Genomic DNA, 23,291 nt, shown 5'->3' with positions numbered 1-23,291 from the left:
TGATATTTGATAGGAGAGATCACTGTAGTTGTTGGGGCAGAGAGATCGACATCAAAGTCGAATTGGAGACGAAAATGGAGAGTTGGCCAGAAGGTGTGTATCTACGCGGCACTGGTATATTAATAGGTGTACAATTTAGCTCCTGCGCCCGAAGTGCCGTCGCCGTCCCGCCGAGACCAATGATTGGTACTACTGGACTAGCGTCCCAACCCTACGGAGACCATACAATTTACCATTCAAACTCCATGTCGCGAGACGAATACACTGAAAGCCCTGGAAACTTCGTGTGCTGTATGTACCTCGCACTCTTCCGGTATACTTAGTTCATTTCCTATTACCATTATGCAAATGACATTGGGGTTCTCGCCATTCACTATATGTCTGCCTGTATCACTTCGCTATGGCTGACAGGCACAACCGGTACAAATGACCTGGTGAAAGTGTCCCATCCGGTCTATGCGGTGTTGCATCCAGAGTAGTGGTAACGGAAGACTGCATGGGAAATTCATAGGAAGAAGGCGCTTATCACAAATCTGGAGCCCGGAGACGCAAAGTTCATGAAAACCGCAGAAGCTGATGGAGTGGGAATGATGCAGGAATAGGTTGTTCATTATCTTGCAGAAGTAGCTCAGAGAGTTGCAGTGGTGATAAGCATCCGGTATATAGCGGTTTCATCGCTCCGTCTCTTCATCTTGGTCTAATCTTCTATATTGTGCGTCGTGTGCACGATGTGACGATTCTCTGTTTCGGCTGACTAAGTTCGAAATCCATCCACCTAAACCCTCTGGTCGGCTACCGCTAGCATCTGGGGGGTCGGTTTGTGGGCTTTTACCATTGTTATCGCTCGTGATATTCGGCGGGTTGATGTTCAGACCAGGAATTGCACTGTCTGCCCCGTGCTGGCCATACTGCCGTCTAATGTCAAGCGAAGGTACAGGTGACCCGGCACTCATAAGAGAGCCGCGCTCCGCTTGAGTGGCAGGAGTCGGCATAGCGGTAGTTGCATCGCCAAACAATAGATCCATATCCTCCAGGCGCACTCCACTCGTCTCTGGATAAAGGAACCAGACTAGAATGATTGCGTGTCAGTAGAAAGTGGCGCGGTAGAAAGTAGCGCAAGAGATAACACGGAGGATGCTCACCGACAACAAAACTACAGGCGCAAAAAAAGGCATGAACCAAATAAAGCCTCCACTTTATCGCAGCTTGAAGGACGGGGGTGACCTCGCCGACCAGCCAGTTAAAAGCCCAATTGGTGGCCGTGCTGAGACTTGCACCCTTCGCACGGATACTCAGCGGAAGTATTTCAGGAGGATATAGCCACGGTATCGGGCCCCATGAGGCGCCGAAAGCAGCATTGTAGATCATAACGAAGATCACGGTGAGAGTCTGAGTGGCTTCTATATCAATGAAGATGAAGTAGGATATCGCGGAAAGAGAAAGAACCATAGCCAGGGCCCCGGAGAGAAGAATGGGGCGCCTGCCCCAGCGGTCCACCAGATACCATGGGGGCACGGTCGATGCAAGATAGGACAGGCCGTTAATACCAGTCATAAGGATGGCATCGCGCCCCCTCCAGCCAGCAGACTCAAAGACAAGAGGTGCGTAATATGAGATGACATTGATACCATTCAGTTGAGCCAGCGCTTGCGCTGACATCGCAATCAAAACGCGCTTATTGTATCTCTTGAACATATCAGCGTAAGATCGTTCACCTTCTTGCCGTGTAATGAGGACGCTCATTTTGATCTCCCTGTACTCTCGCTGGGCCTCTTGGTTATGGATATCTCCTTTACCGTAAAGGTTTGCAATGACAACCATGCCTTCTTCATCATGGTCATTATCCAATAACCATCTACAACGTAGATGCGCATTAGCCCCATGACCCTCGTTCAACTGGGTGGGGAAGCGGAGAATTCTTACCTTGGTGATTCGCAAATAATAATACTTCCCAGGCCGAGAAGGAGTCCCATGACACATTGCAAGAGCAATGGCAAACGCCATGAAAAGTCACTTTTAATGAAGCTGCAGAAATAGTCGACCCAGACACTGGCAGCATATCCAAAGATATTTCCGGTAAATTCAATGCATGCCAACTTCCCTCTGTTGTGGGGAGGCTAGCGATTATAGATTAGCGATTAAACATAACAGACGATTCACACAGGAGCATGGAGCAAATACCGATATCTCAGACTGATACACCGGGACGATGGTTGACAATGCTCCAACCCCCAGACCCGCGATGATACGGCCAACCATCATGATCGGAATTGATGTCGCGAAAGTCTGCAAAGCTCCTCCTATGAAGAAAACAATGGATCCATATAGGATAGTCTTGCGACGACCGATAACGTCCCCAATCTTCCCAACGAGTAAAGAAGAAATGAAAGCTCCGACTTCCAGAATTGCGACCACAGTACCAATTTCTGCTCTTGACGGCTGATCAAAATAGACTTTAAAGTACCAACCCCTGCATCTGAGTCAGTATCGGATTATGGATTATAGTGGTATTTTGGGCACCAGAGTGACAGACGTTATGATTCCCGACATTACACCCTGGTCATAGCCGAACAAAAAGACGCCTAACGATACGAAAACGCTCGTAAAGTAACTATACCACATCAGTAAACATGTTCGGAGGCACCTTTCACAGACAGGATCATGGCTTACAGTAATGGCTTCCCAACCAAGCCATGTGTTTGAGCGAGTTGCCGATCCCCCGGAGACATTATGGCAGCAAGCAAGCGTTCAGCACGCGAAATTTTTCTGGGAGGAGGTTGTGGTATTTCTATTTTCTCAAGGTCAAAACTGCCGGTTATCTGCTGGTTCTGATAATGCACTCGTTTCGCCTGTTCCGCACGTGGCCTCGACCCGGCTCGACTGGAACCTCCACGATCCAGCGATTCTATTAGTCGAATTCTGAGGGGATCTTCTGCATCAGCGAGTTGTTCTGCTAGGTCTCCGGTATCCGTCCAGAGCGAGAGTTCCGATCTGACAGAGTGGGTCGAGGATGTAGAAGAACGGCGAGTACCCTTCTCACTCGCAGATTCTATGGCCCGGGCAGAAGAGTTCGGGGACTCAGGCCTTAGAGACCGCAAGGGGATGTTTGGAGAAGTAAGCGGCGACGACGTTGTTGGAGGAATGTTGGCGGTTGGGGGCTGATGTCAACAGCCCTGTCGTTGTGGGGAATCGAGAAGTGTGGATGTCAGTTGGGGTATCGGACGCTATCGATAACCCTTGATCATCTAAGGCTCTTCTGTCCCGCCGCATTAATCTGATCCAGGGAACCTCGTCAAATGTTAGACAAACCAGGCCGCGGTTGGCAACCTTGTGATGCAGAATGAATCACAAGGCGAGCTGAACTGGCCTTGGCTTTCAAAGGCAACTACTGCAATAGGATGCAGGCGACGAGCGGATGCGGAGACTTGCGGGCGAAGTGGGCGAAGCGGACCACAAATTGGGGAAATGTCGAACAAGAGAGCAAAGCGGACCTTCAGAGTCTGCTCACGAGACAAGGAGACCAGCGATGCAGGATGACGATGGCGATTCAGCCGAAAGGGGATGGTCAGGCGGGAGACTCGTGAAAAAAGCGGCCAACAATAGAGCTGTGTACAATTGAACGACAATTGTGACAGAGAATGGTGTGGCCAGTGGAAGCACGTTGCAACTTGGTCTTTTGACTGTGAGAACAAGATGACAACTTGGAAAAGCGATCAGAGACGAAAGTCGGACGCTGAAATTCGAAAAGGACAACAAAGTAAAGGCTCTTACGAACCCGGACCCGTCGTAGTAATCAATCACCCCCGTGAGCTAAAAGGCTGAGCTAGTTGAAATATAGCAATAGGGAGATTTGACAGGCCAGGCTACTCCAGAAAAACTCGGCTGGAGACGGGGTAGCCCATTATTGGCAAGGCTCAGCAGAGTCAGACAGTGGCTGTGGGTACGCGTGAAATAAGAGGCTGCTTCTGGTAGGATCCTCGAGGCCCGCGTAATCATCGTTCTGTCGCTCTGGCACAGTTGCACAAAGTCTTCGAAACCGTTTGTTTTGGTATCCTTGATATTCTGAAGCACGGATTCGAGACCTAGTATTTATAACAGCGGTAATTTTAGCGGATCGGTTCATGGAGCATAATCGGTAATGATTATATGGCAACTACTCTGTAACTAGACTAATTTTGAGGATACACTGGACTCTGGAGAAACGAAACGAGTTAGGTGGGCTCGGTGGGGAATCTCGGGCACTACCGAACTACTGGTATCAAAAACTACCATAGGTAACCAGGTGGGTTAAATTAGGTAGTACTCCTGACTAATGATGTAGATACTACTCCGGGGCTGCGGGCGCTGTCAACGACCTGGTACAACTGCTGCCCCCACGACACCTAGCAAGTTTCTTCAAGATAAAGCTAGTGATGAGCTATTATAAGACTTATGCTGGCCAGAGAATGAGTACAGGGTCCTGTTTGACGGTGCGACAGGGAAAATAGAGCTGGTCTACCCTTTCACGCCGCGAGCCTTTATGACATCACAATCACCCGTTCGTCTCACCGTACCTACGAAAACGGCCCTAGAGAGGCGAGTTTGATCTAATCGGGTAGAGGTATCGACAAAGCAGCGTCATGTATATAGTAGGCACTTGATTGTTGAAATCTCCTGTATATAATCTAAATGTAATGCTTGTACATACACTTTGTTGGATACAGCGGAAAGGCGACATGGACATAATCGCCCGGCAGAAGATGGAATCCCAGAGCTGCCCATAGGGCCCATACGATGGACTTCGCCAGAACATACAGGACTCAGCATCATACTCCAGCCTGAAGTATCGTGTCGCAACCATGGAACGTATATTAATGTACGATACCTGCCTGATATTGTATATGTAACTGTGTTGTGGTTTCGGCGAGGGGATAGAATCGCGATAGCGGTTGGGTAGCTGCTGCTTCAGAAACGCCTCAACGGGACAGCGATTTTAGAACGCCAATATGGATGATATAGCCGACCAAAGGTACCACTCATCATGGCAGCAAAATGCCATAACCGTCTTTGCGTATGTATGTGGCATCTGCCATGTTCGCGTGCTTGCGTCGCACCAATTCGAATATAACGAGTCCGGCACTTGTGCTAGGCACTTGACGAAGCGCGCTGCCCAAAAATCCTCGATACAGCCATCTCGCCCAGCCTCCAGCCCGCGCTGCTTTCCTTTTGCATCGCTTATATGTTTCCCGATATGCCAGGTAGTAGATCCACAGCATTTGCTTGTTTGAATGGCGCAGAGTAGCTTGGTGATCAAGGTATTCCAGCCGCGAAACGTGAATATTTTGTATGGCATATAATGGGTATTGCATTGTTTGCTGAGCGACAGAAGCCACAAGACCCGCAGCTAATAAGAAGCATGGCTCCAGAGCATAATGAGGTCTTATGAGCGGTACCCCTTCGTCGCTAGACTGGGATGACTGCAAGTTGCCTCGTTTTTGAAAATGTGAAGAGCCATAATATCTCGTTAAGAAGGAATAGTACGCCTGCGACTTGATGTACTCGAAAAAAGAGAAGAAAACGGCGCAGCCAAAAGAATCACGCAATACTGACAGACTCCAGCCAGCAAAGATACCGCGCAATCCAATTTGTTGTAGTTTGTACCGGCCATAGTGCCACATACTTCGATAGCGACCTTCGATAAGATCGTTGGTTTTGAGGCGAACCTGTAAAGCGTCCAGGGGAGCAGCAACAATGGACTGTATAGATCCAGCAACAAAACCGGCCGTGAATGTATCGGCAGGACTAGCTGGCGGGTACGTGCGCCTCATACCTTGCGAGACGGGTTCGTACAAAGCACCCAATACTTGTAGGTAAGACGTATAAAGCACGGCACCGACACTTGGTAGTAATCTTCAGCTGATAGATTCGGTAAAAGCCCAATCCGAAGGTTCACTTACCCAGCATTGGCTAATAGTGGGGGCATAACTTGGTATGGTATGAACCGCCATCCATATGTACGAACAGCATGAATGAGAAGACCGGGAGTTGTTGTGTGTAAAGACCAGCGGCCGCCTTCAGATGGATGGGGAGAAACAGCTCTAGCAAATGCCTATCCAGATACAATAGCCATGGTATACATTAGTCGCTTGGGGGGGTTCCATGCCGAAGAGGATGAATGGAAGGTTAGGGTGTGTATACCATGTAACTGGGTGAGCGCGAAAGGATTGAGTTAGTCTGAGATCTAAGTCTGCGACGTGGTGGACATGTACATACTCAACGCGAGTGCGGAAAAAGGCCTTCACGGGCACCCTAAAGTAAAAGGCAACAAGCTGCGCACTGAGAGCGCGTACACCAGCAGCTGAGGCACCTGTGGCCGCATTACTCCGCGGATTTCTGCGAGCAGCGTCTTCCGAAGATAATGATCCGTCATCGTTCAGCACCGGTCGGTCCAGGGAAAGGAAGTCTTCGAGAGATGTTTTCATGTTAGGTCGAGAACGGAGTACGTGTCTCCGAAAGCCTGGAATTAAATAATAGGATGGAAGTTTTCAACATCGGCGCTGATTAGACACATCGTAGTCGAGTATTTGTGCAAAGACAATACGATGAAGAGACGTCGAACAGATGTTGACTTAGTAAAGGCAGACTAAGTCCACAGGGCATACAAAATCCATGGTTGGCAACAGGCACAGAGAGTGTTCGAGGGTTCATGATTTCATCTATGTTGAGCATTGTGATCTGTTCTTGAAGGAAGTGCAAACAATCTAAACTCACTTTAAATGAGCTCCACCTTCAACGCCAATCTGAAAGTTCAGAGACGCGCCATCACCTTTTCGCGTTTACTCTAATCGATATCCATCTGGGTCACCTTTCGCCCTCCCTTAACTCCAAACCTTCCTTCGCAACATCTCTGTACGAGATTCCAGTGATTCCTCCATCTTGTTCTCCTGATAAACCTTAAACTTGTCCCTAGCTTCCTCCCCTAGGTTCCTGCGGTTTGCGCAGGTTCTTGAAGCCTCAGCGCCGCTTCAGGAGTCACATCATGGGCGACCAAATTGTCATTGACAAAACGGCGTTTTTTAATCGTCTGTCAAGTTTCTATACATCATGGAAAACAGATAAACGATCTAATCACCCAGCCTTTGGTGGCGTAGGATCTATCGTCATCCTGATGGGAAAAACAGATGAAGCCAACAGCTTTCAAAAGAACAACGCGATACACGTAGGTCACTGGTGCTCTCGCTGTTGCTGTCATGATTTCTAATACCTCTCAGTTCTGGTTACTCGGCTATGAGTTTCCTGCGACGCTTCTCGTCTTTACGCCCGAGGTGATGTACGTCGTCACCACAGCCAAGAAAGGTATTTCTCTATCCAGTTACCGGAAGAAAAAAAAAAAAATAAAAAAATAAAAATAAAAAAAATAAAAATAAAATAAAACCAGAATGTGGCCTGGCTAACTTGTCATAGCCAAACACCTAGAGCCCTTGAAAGGTGGAAAAATCCCTGTGGAAATTCTGGTAACAACGAAGGATCTGGATGAGAAGACCAAGGTGTTCGAGAAGTGCGCGGATGTTATCAAGGAGTCTGGGGTACGTTTTTCTCTGTTTAAAGCATAAAAGTACAGGATCCGGCTTGGTAATGTCAAGGCGCTAACCGTCTGCTTGCGAACAGAAGAAGGTCGGGATTCTACCGAGGGACACAACTACGGGTCCTTTTGTGGAGGATTGGAAACGTGTATATGCGAAGATATCCGGCGAAGTAGAGGAAGTCGATATCGCCCCTGCGCTTTCCACCGCCTGCTTCTCGGTCAAAGATACAGATGAATTAGTACGTTCCAAGAAACTCGAGTCGGCGCAAGTGAGCTTACAATGTGCAGGTGTCTATACGAAATGCATCGAGAGCGTGCAGCGGTTTGATGTCCGAATATTTCGTCGATGAGATGTCTCGCCTTCTCGATGAGGAGAAGCAGATGACACATAAATCTCTTTCGTCGCGCATTGACGCCAAGATCGATGATGCTAAATTTTTCAACAAACTGGCAAAATTACCATCAGAGTTTGATCCTCAGCAAATCGACTGGGCGTACGGCCCTGTTATACAGAGTGGTGGAAAGTATGACTTGAAACTCACAGCTGTGTCTGATGACAAGAATCTTGAGCCAGGGATTATAATTGCCGGGTTTGGAATTCGCTACAAGACTTACAGTTCGATTATCGGACGTACCTACCTAGTTGATCCGACCAAGTCCCAGGAAGCGAACTATGGCTTGCTCTTGAACGTCCACGAAGCCGTCCTGAAGGAAGTGCGCGAGGGTGTAGTTGCCAAAGAGCTCTACAACAAGGCTATTGGTCTCGTGCGGGCTAAGAAGCCGGAACTCGAATCTCACTTCACGAAGAATGTTGGTGCCGGTATAGGAATTGAGCTCCGCGATGCCAATATGGTTCTTAATGGAAAGAATAACCGCGTTCTTAAAAGCGGCATGACACTTTCGATCACGGTTGGATTAGTTGACGTCGAAGAACCGAGCGCGAAGGACAAGAAGAAGAATGTCTATTCGATGATGATCACGGACACTATCCGGGTTGGTGATCAAGGGCCGCATGTGTTCACCAAGGATGCCGGCATCGATATGGACTCCGTATCATTCTACTTTGGAGACGAGGAAGAGACTCAGAAACCTGCAAAGGAAAAGAAAGAGCCCAAATCGAGCGCAATCGCGAGCAGGAATGTCACGAGGACGAAGCTCCGCGCTGAACGTCCCACGCAAGTCAATGAGGGAGCTGAGGCAAGACGTCGTGAACATCAAAAGGAACTGGCCACAAAAAAGACCAAGGAGGGTCTCGACCGATTTGCAGGGACTACTGGCGATGAGAACGGTGTCGCGCAGAAGAAATTCAAGAGGTTCGAGTCATACAAAAGGGACAACCAGTTACCTGCCAAAGTCAAGGATCTCACCGTCTATGTTGATCACAAGGCCTCGACGGTGATTGTCCCGGTAATGGGTCGACCGGTACCGTTCCACATCAACACAATTAAGAACGCTAGCAAGAGTGATGAAGGAGAATACGCCTATCTCCGGATCAACTTTCTCTCCCCAGGCCAGGGTGTTGGAAGAAAAGACGATCAGCCCTTCGAAGATCTGTCGGCACATTTCTTGAGAAACCTAACGCTGAGGTCCAAGGACAACGATCGATTTGCGCAGGTTGCTCAGGATATTACTGAACTTAGGAAGAATGCCCTGCGGCGTGAACAGGAAAAGAAAGAGATGGAGGATGTGGTTGAACAAGACAAGTTGGTAGAGATCAGAAGTTGGTCTCCATTCCCCAGACGTATAAATTTGAGACTAACGCTAAGTCAGACCGTCGCCCGGTGAAACTACCTGATGTTTACCTTCGACCTCCCCTCGATGGCAAACGAGTCCCTGGAGAGGTCGAAATCCATCAGAATGGTCTCCGCTATGTTTCTCCCTTCCGCAATGAACATGTTGATGTGCTTTTCAGCAACGTCAAGCACTTGTTCTTCCAACCCTGTGCTCACGAACTGATTGTTTTGATCCATGTCCACCTAAAGACCCCTATCATGATAGGCAAGAGGAAAACCCGAGATGTTCAGTTCTATAGAGAGGCGACCGAGATGCAATTCGATGAGACCGGTAACCGGAGACGCAAGCATCGGTACGGGGATGAGGAGGAGTTCGAAGCAGAACAAGAGGAGAGAAGGCGTAGAGCGGCTTTGGATAGGGAGTTCAAGGCGTTTGCCGAGAAAATAGCTGACGCTGGGAAGGATGAGGGTGTCGATGTCGACATTCCCTTCAGGGAGATTGGATTCACGGGTGTCCCCAACCGCTCAAACGTTCTGATTCAGCCAACCACAGATGCACTTGTTCAGTTAACTGAACCACCGTTCTTGGTCGTCAGTCTCAACGAGATTGAGATTGCGCACCTAGAAAGAGTCCAGGTGAGTTCTACTACGGGATTACTTAGTGCAAGGAGTCTCTAACATGTTCTAGTTCGGTCTTAAAAACTTCGATCTCGTCTTTGTGTTCAAAGACTTCCATAGGGCACCGGTACATATCAACACGATCCCTGTGGAAAACCTTGAGGGCGTGAAGGATTGGCTGGATTCTGTGGATATTGCTTACACAGAAGGGCCTCTTAACCTCAACTGGACTACAATCATGAAAACAGTCGTCAGTGATCCGTACGGCTTCTTTGCTGACGGCGGGTGGTCTTTCCTATCGGCTGAGTCCGATTCTGAGGGCGGTTCCGACGAAGAAGAGGAATCCGCCTTCGAACTCTCAGACTCCGAACTTGCCGCAGATGAGAGTTCAGAAGAGGAGAGTGACTACGACGACGATGCCAGTGCTGATGATGATTTCAGTGCGGATGAGGATGAAGAGAGTGGCGAGGATTGGGATGAGCTTGAAGATCAGGCCAAGAAGAAGGACAGAGAGAGTGGAATGGGTGACGAAGACCGGGGCAAGAAACGCAAGAGGTGAGAGGCCTCTAGGCTGCTGCTTCCTGGGCTTGACGCTCTTAGCAGATTCTTTGTATTTTACGCTAATGGAAACAATTCTGTGCCATGGAAACATATCCACCGGCCTTTCCATTACTTTAATAACTTAATTTCGCGAAGGGGCATGTTCTTGAAAAAGACTATATTCCTTGCAAGGACGTAGAAGCAAACTCGTCCAGCCAATGATCCATATAGCAATATCACATCAACACCTAGACCTTCCAATGGATTTAAATGCAGCGCGTGCATTGAGTGCTCTATCTATCTGCTCAAAAATGGTTACAAACAGGGTAAGCATCACGACATCATTAGATACCACCAGGACCATAAAGCCCACGCCAACCTAGATACGTCAAACCCTCGCCCTATCCACTGCCATATATGCATGCTTGAGATCACCAAAGCCAGTCAAAACCATTACTTCCCTGCCCTCATAGTGTACCACATGCCACGCATCCTCTTCACCTGCGCCGGTGTGAAGTTCTCGTAGCACTCATCTGATGAATAGTCCATGAAGTTATTGATCGGGTCAAGACCAGGGCTACCAGGGCATGAATCCTTGCGGGCAGGACACCCATCCGTCGGGACAGACTCCTGAGGAGTATCGTCAATATAGTCGCCTTCGTTATCGGGCGAGCACGACTCTCCCTCGAATGTGTGGAGGAGACCGTTCCAGTGGCCGATTTCGTGTATGGCTGTGCCGCCTCGGTTATAGTGGGTGAGTGAGCCCCCCGGCATAGTCTTTGCAAGTACGTTGCAGCCATCTTTGACGTAGCTGGAGCGTGGGCTGCTACTGTTGATGCTGGGGTCTGGTAGAGTGCAGAAGCCGAGCACGCTGGACGATAACTGTTCTGAGAGGTCGAGGCCGTGGCTTTGAGAGGTAGGGCCTGCCGTGACTTGGAGGTCGGACTGAAAGTAGACATTGAGGGTTCTGTATGTGCCTTTGCGCAGGGTGTCCTTCATGGCAATCTCGTCCTCGTTACGCGCCCATTTGTCGTTGATTTGACGCGTCACACCTGCTAAACGGTAGCTAATAGTCGCGTTCTGATATGCGTCTTGTAGGTAAGACAACTGGTGAAATTCGTCAGTTGAGAATCAAGAAACCACTCTTAAAAGGGATGATATCGTGGACAAGGTATTTGGACTGACTTGGGTAGCAATCATTCCGTCCGATACTGCATCGCCACTCACTTCACTGCTCACGATATGGAACCAGGCCTCTATCTCAATGGGCTCAGCTGCCTTTCGGCTCTCCTGGTCAAAACCATCGTCTTCGCTGGGAACACTCAATCTCCTGAACTCTGCCCTCAATGATTCATCTGGGGCCGCTGTGGCGCAAAAGCCTCGACGAGGCCGTGGAGCAGCAAGGCATGTCTGTTGAAGGCTGCTTATCACAATGACCAGAACCTGCAGCCGAAGAAATAGAAGCATATCGTCTGAGTGATTGAGCACGCGAGACTTACCAGGGATGCTGGACTGTATTGGAGAAAGCCAGGTCGCTAATAGTTACACGCACCACTACTCAACCATTCCATACGTTGAAGCTGGAGATTCCTGGGCTGGCTGGGGAATGAAGCAGCAAGGGGTGCAGATACCGCAGACCGTAGGAAAAGGGCCCACGTAATAACAAATAGGAAGACCGTTTCAGAATCAGGCTTTCAGAAAACAACCAGGATAAAAAAAGTGAAAATCAATTGACCGTTACACGCTATTCCCGCCTAAAGACGCCTCAAAAAACATTCAGCTGTTCACCTCCAATTTAGGACGTTTGAGATGATTTCAAGGTACTGGCTCGGCCAGTCAAGGGGCACATTTGTAAGCATTATTGATATACAGCGCCGATAAGGGAAAACAAGAAGCCCGCAGTGTAAACAGTATTCGCAGCCTAGTGGGGGTGCGGTCCGTCTCGCCCGGTCGTAGTAGCAGAGGTTTCTTGTTCATTATTCCAAGTCAAATACGTATGATCACCCAATTTTCTACAACGTGTCAGCCCCAAAATCAACCGAAGGGGAAGCGGAAGCCTTACCTTGGCCGAACTAGATGCGCAATTGTGAACAGCGCCCCAAGTAGGACGCATATACCCCCAACAACAACATACGCAATTCCCATGGATGGATTCTTACCTCCGAGGACAGTCCGCGTGGATATCAGTATGGATTTCGTACCGCCATACTCCGTTACCTTAAATCCTAGATTATAGTCAGCATTCTGAACATGACGTCTGAATTATCAAAGACCTACGATCTTGAATGTCCAACTGATATCGTCCCGATGCCATGCGGTCGTTGTCGTTTCGCCGGGATAGCTTACTGAAAGTGGGCAAGGCCGCCGTTCTCATCCATACCATGAACTCTTCATCCTCGTGCAGGTCGGGAATCCCATTTGTGTAGTTTTTCCCATAGCGTTCCTGCCAATTGGGCGGAGGTACGACCTCACCCTGTTGATACTCGGTTTTCTTGATAAGTTCCTTGTCGCTATCCCATGCGATACCCTTGTTGGTCATATTGTAGGTCTGTCCTTCCTCTTCACCACGTGCGTTGACAAGTACAGGGCTAGTGATTGTATCGTTGAACATAGAGTTCGCGATGAGGCCGCATGGGTAGTACGCTTTTCCGTTCTCATCAAGTTTGAGCGGATCGCATTGGCCGCCATTGATCGTCGCGTTTTTCACTGCCTTCCCTTTCAGTTGATCCATATCAAGACTCTTCACATATCTTCGATGGTTTTGATAAAAATTGGTGAGGCGGTAGTACATGAAAACCGGTGGTCCAATGGGGTCCGGGATGTCGAACAAAAGCTGACAAACGTCGGTTCCGTTGTCGTATTGGATGTGCTGCCAGGATGGCCTGTCATATGATGATTTGAACGTATATTTGAATTTATCATCGGGAATTGGGTCTGGATTGGTCTTGTTGATCTCGAGCTTTTTGCAGTCTGAATAGTCTATCACTAGTTCTGATACCTACAACGTGAGAGTTAACACTAGAACCAAGGGTGTGTGATGGGTTTGGCATACTGTGGAGCTTGCCCATAATAGCAGACCGCCGATAGGAGCGAAAATGACCCCTACGACGAAAAAGAAAGGTAGGACACTTTTAGGTGTCAAAATAGGCCTGAATCCCATCAGCGACTGGCCCTTGAGTCACTTGTTTTTCGCGAACTTACTGCCAGGCCTTCAGACGTTGTTGTCGGAAGGCAGTATCTGTGAGTCTTGTGAGTATTGTTACAGATGAAGTCGCGAAAAGGAGCGTCTCACTTGCTGGCCTTCTGTTTTTGGGCTTCTTATCAACGTCAGCATCCCCTCTATGGTCATGCTCGCCGAAGGGCTCGGAATTGTTCGCTTGTGGAGACATGGCTTCTCATGGGTTCTCTTCCATAGATGCAAGATAGTATGAAAATAAGCACAAGCGTCTCAAGGTGATGTCTGTAAAAGCAGGCACGGAACAAAAACGTGGTGGCGCGGACAGGAGCGGTTGCGTACTTGGTGGGCTTCGGCGCCCCCGGGAGATTTTCATTATTAGCGCCCCGTGTCTCGCAGCCCGAGTAATCAGTCCCGCCACAACGGATCATCCACATGCATGATACATTGGACTATGACTCTAGGAGTACCTAGAAGGTACCTCGTACGGAGTACCTACATGGTAAATACGGACTACGGGATAACTGGACAGGCTATAAACAGAGTACAGAGTGTTCCACTCAGAGATCACATTCCTCGGGCGTAATGAATATGTACTCAACTCATGGAGGCGCTTTTGTACAGGGAAATTTGCTTTAAGCAGCCTGTCTGACCGATGCATTCAATGGCCCGTAGTCGAGGAGATACCTGCGTAGTATACATATATGGGCTACAGAGTCTGAACAGACGATCCAAGTCTGACTACTCGGACTATTCCATGGATGATGATGAGATGGAGGTTTTGCATTTCCGTGTGGAGACGATTATACTCCGTACAGAGCACCCCATGCTTCTAATGCATATTATTGATTATTGTTGGCAGATGGCAGACTGAGGATCCTCGGCTCTCAGCCACACGTACGCCCCAATCGCACCGCCGGACGGCCTCTAGCATTTACTCTTTAGGTCCGGCTCGGCGCCTACCTCATCGAACCACAAAATTCTGCATCAAGCCATTTTTCAAATTCATCGAATGAGCAAGTGGGCCATTGTCGACACAAACAGCATGAAACGATGACACGCAATCAACACAATCTTCAACTGAGTACTCTATCTAGACAAAATCACACGCGACCAAAACAGCGCTGACACAATTCCTAACCTGAACACCTGTAGCCGGGATGATGCAAAAGAGAACCAAATTCCAAACACAATCTCGATCGCCCTGGATCGTAATGCATGATGAGATGAAACAAAGGAAGAAAAACTGAGCCTGTATGCAGTGTGATATGATGGGGGGACGACAAGGATGCGGCAGAACGTGCTAAGCATGATGAAGCAAGAAGTCAAATCGCTAGCCAATCAGGCGAAGAAGGATCGAAAGTGGATGTTGTCTTGCAGAAATTATCGAAGAGACTGCGATGTCTCAATTGAGATATTCCTGGAAGTGACGAGGCTGGAAGAGCTCAGCTTTGTCGTAAGCGGTCCAAAGCTTGCTTGCCTTGTTCACGTCAATTTTGCAAGCCTGCTGAGCATCTGTTTTGCGAAATTCCTTGCCTACTTTCAGAGCTCTAACGCGAGCTTCGAAGATGCGGCGCTTGCTGCAAAGGTAGGTTGCACAGGTAAGCCTCAGCGTAGCAGCGAGGTTGAACTCAGCCGGGCTCAATAGATGCCGGTCCGGATCATTACTGAGGTCCAACATCTGACCTTTCCAATCTGCTTTTAAAGATTTTGCTTTCGTATTGCCATCGAGGACCTCAAATGAGGGCGAGTAATCCTTGATGGAATTAAAATCTGTGTCATCCCTACTCGTGCCGGCGGCACGAGAAGGCTTGGAGTTCGGCGTGTGCACGTCAAACGAATCCTGAGCCTTTTGTTTTGGGGTAGACTTTGGTGTGCGCTTTACTCTGGGCGTCCGCTGCACACGAGATTGAGCAGGAACCACCCTTTTTGCAGGCGCTGGCGCGATTCTTTTCAATCTGCCATTCGAGACTTCAGGGCGATGTCGGTTCATTAAGACCAACTGACGCTCAAGAATTTCTCTCTCTTCTTTGGCCCACGCTACCGGGTTTCGATTGTACTGAGCTGGTACGTTCGACACACATGAAAGAGCCAAACGATACTCCTCGCGCGTTGGTTTATTGACCTTATTCGCAAATCTTGCCATGTGGGAATCAATGTGCTGCTCCAACAACACCTCGGCCGCTGGTGGAAGCATGGGACCAAATAGCGGCTCGTCAGTGGCAATGTCAGAGATGGATTCACGTCCTGAAAAAAGGACAGGGTCTCTGGAAGAAGTGACCAGAGCATCTCCATCAGGTTGTTCTGGATCGATTGACTTGTTCTTATTCCCGGTATACGGAGTCACGGGCGGTGATGGTAGATTCATCTCGGAGTGTGTTCGTTTGCGATCGTATGAGATGGGGGCAAGTTTTATTTCACTCGAATAAGATTGATCCTGCGACATTCTGTGAGGGTACGTGGAGTTAAAGGATTCGAACGGCTTGGGTTCTGGGGGGGACATGAGGCTGGACACCGACGGTAGACGGCCCATGTTGGGTTTGTCACTCGATGCAAGTGACGAGGATGCAGGGAAAGATGTCATCTTTTTGACAAATAGAACGGCTCTAAGAACCTTGTATCAAGCACCCGTGATGTGGGTGATGGCAAAGGGGAGCCCGCAGGATGTGATCGCTGGCGATGTTCTGGATGAATGCTGGCCTAGAAGGGAATGAGGATGAAGATGAGTGAGGTCGGCGGCGAAGTGATGTTTATAGAAATCAATGGAACAAAGTTTAGCAATACTGGCTGAGCACACGTGAAAGTGATTTGTCAGGGCCGCCTCTTTGTCCTGTGGCGACAGGCAGCAAAGCAACTTGAGCGATGACCTAGTCTCGGCGATAAGAGCCACAGCGGGCGGAGGGGCCAACAACTTATACTAATATGAGAGCAGCAGCAGCCTGGCAGGAGAGAGCAGCCATGGAGGTCCGGGAAAGGACAAATCAAGGCGCCCCTGGGCAGGCGCAGGCTGAAGAAATCCGGCTATGAGTCAATGCGTTGCTGATGGACGGATGGGGCTGAAGGTCTCTGGACTATGATTGTACAATGGACGTTCACGAGACTGCGGGGTTTGGCGCGTGGCTGTAGAGAACACCGTGACGCATGCCACTCTCTCACGCGATGCCAGTTGGAGATTCCAGGCAAATAGCTAGGCAGCGCCAGATGACCAAAGTTAGTTGAGTCGTGGGACGGGCGATTCCTCTTATACAAGGAATCAAGAAATGCTCAACCATCCAGCAAGGGCAGAATAATGGGCGTGTGACCGCGGGAGGGGAGTGGTGGATGATCTGCCACATGACGACAGTTTGGTTGTCACGCGAAGGAGGCGGGGGATTGGTCCACTTCCATTCACTCAGCAGGGATGGGTATTGCTCCTGCAAGCTTGCTCTTGTCAAAAGTTATGGTCCCTAGCTATTATTATACACCTGCAAGCTGTTGATCCGGTGTCATACGCCTATCGATCTTTCTTCTTGTTCAACAGGCTGAGTCATGTTTTAGTCAGCCACATCGGTTCTTCTAGCCGTCACAGCTTCGAGCTAGCTTTCATCAACAACGACTTCATGACACATCAGTGAACCGCTTCCTACATCCGGCCCCTCTAATCACTAGTTCGCTATTCTGCCGGGTCTCGCCGCTTTTGGCTAATCAGCATGCTTGGTTATATGATTAATTATGCCTTTATTATATAACTTACCCCTCTAGAACCTAGGTTTATCTAGTTTCATGACCTTGTACCTTTTGTCAACCCTACTTTTCGCTTTAGTAAACCCTTACTTTATTATACTATACCTCTACTCCTTCAAGGACCTTATAGTTATATTTATTTAAGGAATCAATACGTGTTAAACTAGATAAATATATTATAGAGTTGGCCTACTAGCTAGGTATATATTAATCAATACTTCCCCCTAATAAAAATAGTAGATTTAATAGTTAGACCATCTACCTAATAAATATCAGATAAGGCCAGAGTCCTTAAGGTCCTGAAGGTCTTAAGGTTATTCTGAGATCAAGGGAAGAAGACAAGAGGTTATATTTTAGAAATATAATATAACTAGAGTTTACTAATCTAGCTATATTAGTTATTCCAAAAAATAAGATATAAAGAATAAACTATATACAGGTAATAAATATCCTTATATATCTATAGTTATTGTAGCGAATTGGGACCCGACAGGCCTATAGTGAAGTATGGAAGTGGATAAGTTGATGCTATTCAGAGACCGCCGGCGGCGGGAGCTAACTACCTAATGCTGACTAAGAACTGAGTCATCAGGGGTGACCTATATAGCGACTGTGCACACTGCGTGACAGATAATGATAAAGGAACAAAGGGCTGGATAGTTATATTAGATAATTTAAGAGCTAAGCTTAATTAAGAATAGTATTATACTAGCTAATATAATATAATAAAGTACTTTAATAGAATATATTAGATAATTCAATAAATTTAACCAAGAATATAACTAGTGTAATTTAATAACTGTCACGCAGGGTGCACAGTTCGCTATATAGGTCACCCCTGATGACTCAGTTCTTAGTCAGCATTAGGTAGTTAGCTCCCGCCGCCGGCGGTCTCTGAATAGCATCAACTTATCCACTTCCATACTTCACTATAGGCCTGTCGGGTCCCAATTCGCTACAATTAATGGATTAATTTAGAGAACCTTCAAACTAGTTATTAATATAAATAAAAATTATAACTGATATAAGTTTCCAGAGATGTAGAAAAAAATTAACTTTAATTATATTATTACACGCCGTAGGCGGTTCATTGATTCTGAAGAGGAAGTTGTTGATTCAACTAAGAAGTCGCCCGTCGAACAAGTAGAAGTCCGGGCCGTATGACTAAGATATGACTAATACATCTCTTCAGAGGCCTGCGTACCACATATATTAATTTAATTTTTCTTAATATAAAATAAATAATAGATTATCTAATACCAAAAAAATACTGATACTGATATTAGACCAGATGGTCCGTTATTTGACCTATCCCTAACATTCAGTCATCGACAATTCCGACAAGGCATGATTATAGAAAGGCTACGGTACGGCTCAAGGTTGGTGTTGCACGCATGGCCTAATATCAAGGTGTCGTTACCATCAAGGTGCGTTGCCCGCGATTACTCATATCTTAGTCAGCGATCCCGCTTCTTCTGTGGGTCCGACCCCTTCGAGATAGAAGAACGACATCTATCTATCTCATGAAATCAAACCATACGTTTAACAGTTGGCTTTGCGAAGGCGAGGTCAGGGTCGGGCTGTCTGAGCGCCCGATTGAGGACATGATTGGCCTGGCTATGACTGCCAGCCCACCATGGCTGCTGCTAATTGAACCGTCGCTCGAATGGTTGGGCTGAAAGCTGTGGATAAGAGTCAGATCTACTTGGGGCTGGGTCTGCGGTTCAAGGATCCAAAGAAGGAGTCACGATGACTCAGACCACTCGTAGACACTATGTTAGTTACTGTGCTCATCGCAACCTCCACGACGGATGAGTCACCTCCGATTCACCCAAACACAGTAGTGCGGTTAGGGATGGATGTCTTCTGAGTCAAGCTTCGGACACATCCATGAAGTTGGTTGACGAGCAATTGCGAGGCAAGCCCCAAATTGGCTTTTGGGGCGAGAAGATTGGCTTGCAATGATGGCCTCCCTGTTGTGGAAGGTACCCTGCTCTCAGTGCTCTGTAACTAGTGACTCTCGGATAATGTATACAACAATGAATCCCCCAGCGCGCTCTCTGCCCAAGTCTGTGCCTTGGCGCCCCGCCTATAGGTCTGGTACGGAGTACTGGAAGCTCCGAAGAAAACCGCCATGCTGGTCTGCCATCCGAGCATTTAACTACTGTATAGGCGCGAAGTAGCAAATACTAGATACGCATTCCATATCGGCAAACAACTCCGCGGTCAGTTGCCCTTCTTGCCGCGCATGACGGAACTGATCGCTCGGTTCCATCTTCCATCCACATTACTCCATAGGTAGACACTTTAACTCTCGTCGGGGCTGTTACGTGTAACGTCTATAGGTAATCATCTCGAGATGCGCTAGCCTGTGGAGAGTAGTCTTCCCGTTGCAGCGACAGCAGCATCTCACTAGTCCTCTACATTTCACCAGGGGCGCAGCGCCGCTCCCGTCCCAGCCAGACCTGCAGGTACAGTCACTGGCATATCTATATGCTCCGTACATCAGATGATGATTCCAGTATGGATCTGTTCCTTCAGGGTCTAGAAGGGCCGAGCGTCGTGGATTTTGTAGTGTCATGCGTCGATAAGACAGTAACTATTCCAAAACTGCCTTGATTACGGGTGCTCTATCTGAGCGCAGCAGCGATGCTTCTTCCCCTGCGACATTATTTGCTAACATACCTAACCATGAGCTTGGGTTGGCTGTGGACTTCCTATCCCGCGGGAATTGTCCCGGTCCACGCGCTGCCCTGCATCTTTGTCTCTGACGATCATATCTCTTCGAAAGTGACAGCATGGAAATGAGCCAATAGGTACCGCGTAGGCAAATTCAGACTCGTCATGCCAAAGGAATCGCGGCCGGATAGCGGCACTGAGGCTTGTGTTGTTGACATGGAAATTTTTTCTTGCCTGTATACTAGTATTTCGAACTTCTGAGAAGTTCGTATGCCTATGGGAAGCCGGACGATTCTTATATGCGGCCCGATGGACATTGCCCATGTTTGTGGACACAATGCTCGATAAGTTATTGTTTAGCATAGAAAATATATATTATCAATCGCACTACAACTAAAGTTGCTATTTGCATTTTAATACCCTGTAGCACATGGTATTTTCTCGTGATACAGTGCTAAGTCCGAGATTTTACTCAAATTCTCATCCCAGGTTCCGCAAGATATGAAAATCCTAGATATCCAGCAGATAGAGCTGCAGTCCAAATGGAGCTGTGGACCCAGCAGTGGCCAGATTGATTAGGATATAGGTGGTCTCGAGATAACACACAAATGTTCCACTGCAGTCAAGGTCTTCTATAGACCTTAGCGTTTGTTCCGATGCTCAGGTTTCAGTCTCTTGCGACTTTCCTGTGCAATCATGTCACTGAGATCTTCTTGAAATCCCCAATTCGTGTTGTTCTCTTGTTGTCTCTGGGCTTCGTAAAGCCTCTGAAGGCTGTCCTTGCTAATTCCTTCCCCACTTTGCATGTCATCCGGATCGACAGACACGTCAACATCCCCGGGCTTCTTGCGTTTCCGAGTCTGATCCTCCGTGCCTAGTACAGGCAGATCTACCGGGGCGGGCCGCAGATCGTACGCCTTGTCACCACCAAAAAAGCCCTGTACCTGTGTTTGCCTTTCAGGAATGACATGAAAGGCACTCCGGTGACCCACGCTCTCTTCAGTTTCGGTTCCACGATGATGCTTGCGCACATCGAACTCTCCGGAGAGATTCTCAACGCCAGTAAGCTCTGACGGGACCGCTGATACTAGACCGCTAGGGGTTTCTAAGCCGCTGGGGGTTTGCAGCCCTGCATCCATATCTTCTTCATCCATCTCCTCCGCCTCATCCTCGCTCTCTTCTTCAGACAACTCAGATTCTTGTAGCTCGCCCCAAAGGTCTTTCTCTACTGGTTCACCATGCTGCATTGTTTGTTGAGACTGTAGGACACCGAAAATATCCCCTCCATATAGAGGCCTATTGTGCTCATCAACCGGAGGCTTCCCGTAGCCGCCAGGGTGATAACCCCACATGGCGCCCGGGGGCGGGGGGGCATTGAGACCTGGTATTTTCAAGGCCGGATAAGACGGAGGGGGTCCATAGCGCTGCTGATTGATTAACCAAGGAGGAGGAGCACCAGGTGGCATATTCAGAGCCTCCTTCAGTTCCGAACTGAGCTCCCCGGGGCGTAAATGTCTCTGGTTTGTTTCAAACTCCTTGCCTTCATAGTAAACTTCACCATATCGGGTCAGTTCTGGCTTTGTCTGGAATCGGAAGAACGCCTCGTATAGTTTTTGGTAGTCGATATCCAGTCGTCCCATTTTAGGCTGCACTCTTTCCCTTTGCTTCTGCTTGAGCGTTGATTGTTCTTGCTTTTCTAGAGCGGCATCGCGCATTTCCGAGATACCCGTCTCTTGAATAAATCTAGGCAAAGAGAATGGGGCTTTCTCGATCCCTCTTTTAGATGACAAGTACTCTCGCTTTAAAGACCAGTGAGACGGTACTGGGACGACGTTTCGATGTGCCTTTATGTGGACAAGGAGTCGGGGATCCGACGCTGATGTGTCTGTCCATTCCACTAATTCAGGCTTTCTGACCATTGCCTTGAGTTCAGCAACAGACAGTTTGTTGAGCTCTTTGCGCTTCCGCTTGGATAGAGTCGGGATTTTGTCCTCCTCTTCTTCTGGTATATCAGCGTCGTCGTCGAAGTAAACCTCTGGTTTCTGCGTTTCAGTTGCTAGTCCCTGCGCGTCTTCAGCCTCTTCGAATCGGTTGGCAATGTCCTTGTACATTTGCCAAAGAGGATCGTCGGGATCGAGGGACATTGTAGGTTCTGCATCAACTCCACTGGCCAATGAAGCAGGTATTGTGACTTTCTCATGTTGAATATCTGACGCTTCAGGAACCGGTTCACTGCCCTAGGCCACACTGTCAGCTGAATGATCGTCTCGGGGCTGTGAATCGTACCTGCGCCTTCAGCGCTTTTTTGCGTGCTCTTCTAAGCTGGTTTTTGGTCGGCTTCATGGTGTATTTTAAGGTGTCAGTTGTTGATTGTATGCTTGATTGTCGCGATGATCGTCTGTGTCAGCGCTTTATAGATCTGTGGAAAGAGCAATAGACTTCGTGATGCGCGGTTATCTATGACTATTGTAGAGTGTCTCTATCGCGCCCAGACTAATTCAATGATCCTCACGTGAGATTGGGCCACGTGACTGTTTACACCTATGAGCTACGGATGTGACCTAATGGTGCTGAATCCGAGTCGGGTGACCGAGGTGGCCACTAGATGAATTAAATTGAAGGTGACTATCTTCTATCTACAGTCTGGATAGCGGTTTGAATAGGCGACCAGAGGCTTCAGTAGATCCTGAATAGAAAGTGTCGTGCCCCGTATCCTTCATCGCTAGTGAGTTTCATTCGCCAATAGTGTATGCAGCGACCGAACGAGATGCTGTACTAGTTAACTAACGTAAATCACCGGTCATCCGACCGCTCACCCGCGATCCGCTACGCCTCTATAACTTGAAGCTATTCGCAACCACCAAAAAGTCAATATTTCTAATTATTTTGCTACTTATATCGCGTAGGACATGATGTTATAATATAGCCTATAATATAATAGCTCGAATACCTTAGTAGATCGTGTCTTGGCACGCCAGAAATTAATAGTACAGAACTCGCATAGCTTACTATGGGCGTCAGTCTAGGTGTAAATTACTCGATATCAACCACTAATAATATCAAAGAATGAAGGTCTGATATCTCAATCTAGCTGCAAACGGTGGTATAAATATACAGATAATAATAAGCAATCTAGCCGGAAACGGCAACTAGAAGAGACATAACTTTTGAACCGTGGAAATAGCAGAAAAAATTCTGCATAAACCTCGGTGATCGGAGGTTGTCAATCCGATATCCTAAATAGGCAGGTCGTAGGGTC

At 48.1% G+C, this 23,291-nt stretch overlaps 7 protein-coding genes across 7 annotated transcripts; 1 reads left to right on the top strand and 6 right to left on the bottom strand.

Annotated features, from left to right (window-relative positions):
• Nucleotides 1-497: 497 nt before the first annotated feature.
• BDV17DRAFT_98309 (putative MFS monosaccharide transporter) lies at nucleotides 498-3,072 on the bottom strand. Its single transcript, XM_073765444.1, has 6 exons — nucleotides 2,671-3,072; nucleotides 2,534-2,611; nucleotides 2,182-2,470; nucleotides 1,924-2,117; nucleotides 1,143-1,855; nucleotides 498-1,069 (listed from the first exon to the last, which is right to left on the bottom strand). Exons 1-6 carry the CDS (start codon nucleotides 2,727-2,729, stop codon nucleotides 672-674), a joined length of 1,731 nt encoding a protein of 576 aa, XP_073615063.1. The 5' UTR covers nucleotides 2,730-3,072; the 3' UTR covers nucleotides 498-671.
• Nucleotides 3,073-4,929: 1,857 nt separating this feature from the next.
• BDV17DRAFT_98297 (putative mitochondrial carrier protein) lies at nucleotides 4,930-6,554 on the bottom strand. The gene is made up of 4 exons (XM_073765443.1): nucleotides 6,253-6,554; nucleotides 6,178-6,184; nucleotides 5,937-6,088; nucleotides 4,930-5,877 (listed from the first exon to the last, which is right to left on the bottom strand). The coding sequence occupies exons 1-4, from the start codon at nucleotides 6,459-6,461 to the stop codon at nucleotides 5,019-5,021; spliced, it is 1,227 nt and encodes a 408-aa protein (XP_073615062.1). The 5' UTR covers nucleotides 6,462-6,554; the 3' UTR covers nucleotides 4,930-5,018.
• Nucleotides 6,555-6,807: 253 nt separating this feature from the next.
• spt16 (chromatin-remodeling protein SPT16) lies at nucleotides 6,808-10,574 on the top strand. The gene is made up of 7 exons (XM_073765441.1): nucleotides 6,808-7,198; nucleotides 7,251-7,335; nucleotides 7,444-7,565; nucleotides 7,648-7,803; nucleotides 7,853-9,284; nucleotides 9,335-9,933; nucleotides 9,986-10,574. The coding sequence occupies exons 1-7, from the start codon at nucleotides 7,019-7,021 to the stop codon at nucleotides 10,472-10,474; spliced, it is 3,063 nt and encodes a 1,020-aa protein (XP_073615061.1). The 5' UTR covers nucleotides 6,808-7,018; the 3' UTR covers nucleotides 10,475-10,574.
• Nucleotides 10,575-10,873: 299 nt separating this feature from the next.
• Nucleotides 10,874-12,306, bottom strand: BDV17DRAFT_98053 (zinc metalloprotease). The gene is made up of 2 exons (XM_073765439.1): nucleotides 11,641-12,306; nucleotides 10,874-11,562 (listed from the first exon to the last, which is right to left on the bottom strand). Exons 1-2 carry the CDS (start codon nucleotides 11,920-11,922, stop codon nucleotides 10,909-10,911), a joined length of 936 nt encoding a protein of 311 aa, XP_073615060.1. The 5' UTR covers nucleotides 11,923-12,306; the 3' UTR covers nucleotides 10,874-10,908.
• On the bottom strand, nucleotides 12,150-14,064 carry BDV17DRAFT_98017 (CDC50/LEM3 family protein). Its single transcript, XM_073765438.1, has 6 exons — nucleotides 13,748-14,064; nucleotides 13,657-13,693; nucleotides 13,508-13,604; nucleotides 12,733-13,453; nucleotides 12,518-12,680; nucleotides 12,150-12,467 (listed from the first exon to the last, which is right to left on the bottom strand). The coding sequence occupies exons 1-6, from the start codon at nucleotides 13,842-13,844 to the stop codon at nucleotides 12,377-12,379; spliced, it is 1,206 nt and encodes a 401-aa protein (XP_073615059.1). The 5' UTR covers nucleotides 13,845-14,064; the 3' UTR covers nucleotides 12,150-12,376.
• Nucleotides 14,065-15,035: 971 nt separating this feature from the next.
• BDV17DRAFT_291722 (SWIRM domain-containing protein) lies at nucleotides 15,036-16,163 on the bottom strand (the record flags this gene model as incomplete). Its single annotated transcript, XM_073762192.1, has 1 exon — nucleotides 15,036-16,163. The coding sequence occupies one exon, from the start codon at nucleotides 16,161-16,163 to the stop codon at nucleotides 15,036-15,038; it is 1,128 nt and encodes a 375-aa protein (XP_073615058.1).
• A 4,224-nt stretch (nucleotides 16,164-20,387) lies between these two features.
• Nucleotides 20,388-22,501, bottom strand: BDV17DRAFT_98002 (U2 snRNP complex subunit CUS1). The gene is made up of 2 exons (XM_073765437.1): nucleotides 22,319-22,501; nucleotides 20,388-22,269 (listed from the first exon to the last, which is right to left on the bottom strand). Exons 1-2 carry the CDS (start codon nucleotides 22,373-22,375, stop codon nucleotides 20,674-20,676), a joined length of 1,653 nt encoding a protein of 550 aa, XP_073615057.1. The 5' UTR covers nucleotides 22,376-22,501; the 3' UTR covers nucleotides 20,388-20,673.
• Nucleotides 22,502-23,291: the final 790 nt, after the last annotated feature.

The sequence above is a fragment of the Aspergillus undulatus genome (genome assembly GCF_047715775.1).
Source record: "Aspergillus undulatus strain CBS 261.88 unplaced genomic scaffold BDV17scaffold_27, whole genome shotgun sequence".
Classification (NCBI taxonomy): domain Eukaryota; kingdom Fungi; phylum Ascomycota; class Eurotiomycetes; order Eurotiales; family Aspergillaceae; genus Aspergillus; species Aspergillus undulatus.
This window is presented reverse-complemented; position numbering and strand designations above follow the sequence as displayed.

Coding starts and splice junctions, on each gene's coding strand:
- BDV17DRAFT_98309 (XM_073765444.1), bottom strand. CDS start 2,729: ATGTCTCCGGGGGATCGGCAACTCGCTCAAACACATGGCTTGGTTGGG. Junction 2,612..2,670: donor TTGGTTGGGAAGCCATTACT/GTAAGCCATGAT, acceptor GATGTGGTATAG/TTACTTTACGAGCGTTTTCG. Junction 2,471..2,533: donor GTAATGTCGGGAATCATAAC/GTCTGTCACTCT, acceptor ACTCAGATGCAG/GGGTTGGTACTTTAAAGTCT.
- BDV17DRAFT_98297 (XM_073765443.1), bottom strand. CDS start 6,461: ATGAAAACATCTCTCGAAGACTTCCTTTCCCTGGACCGACCGGTGCTG. Junction 5,878..5,936: donor CCACTATTAGCCAATGCTGG/GTAAGTGAACCT, acceptor ATTACTACCAAG/TGTCGGTGCCGTGCTTTATA.
- spt16 (XM_073765441.1), top strand. CDS start 7,019: ATGGGCGACCAAATTGTCATTGACAAAACGGCGTTTTTTAATCGTCTG. Junction 7,804..7,852: donor TCAAAGATACAGATGAATTA/GTACGTTCCAAG, acceptor TACAATGTGCAG/GTGTCTATACGAAATGCATC. Junction 9,934..9,985: donor CGCACCTAGAAAGAGTCCAG/GTGAGTTCTACT, acceptor AACATGTTCTAG/TTCGGTCTTAAAAACTTCGA.
- BDV17DRAFT_98053 (XM_073765439.1), bottom strand. CDS start 11,922: ATGCTTCTATTTCTTCGGCTGCAGGTTCTGGTCATTGTGATAAGCAGC. Junction 11,563..11,640: donor ACGGAATGATTGCTACCCAA/GTCAGTCCAAAT, acceptor GAATTTCACCAG/TTGTCTTACCTACAAGACGC.
- BDV17DRAFT_98017 (XM_073765438.1), bottom strand. CDS start 13,844: ATGTCTCCACAAGCGAACAATTCCGAGCCCTTCGGCGAGCATGACCAT. Junction 13,694..13,747: donor CAAAAACAGAAGGCCAGCAA/GTGAGACGCTCC, acceptor CAAGACTCACAG/ATACTGCCTTCCGACAACAA. Junction 13,605..13,656: donor CAACGTCTGAAGGCCTGGCA/GTAAGTTCGCGA, acceptor GATGGGATTCAG/GCCTATTTTGACACCTAAAA.
- BDV17DRAFT_98002 (XM_073765437.1), bottom strand. CDS start 22,375: ATGAAGCCGACCAAAAACCAGCTTAGAAGAGCACGCAAAAAAGCGCTG. Junction 22,270..22,318: donor AAAAAGCGCTGAAGGCGCAG/GTACGATTCACA, acceptor AGTGTGGCCTAG/GGCAGTGAACCGGTTCCTGA.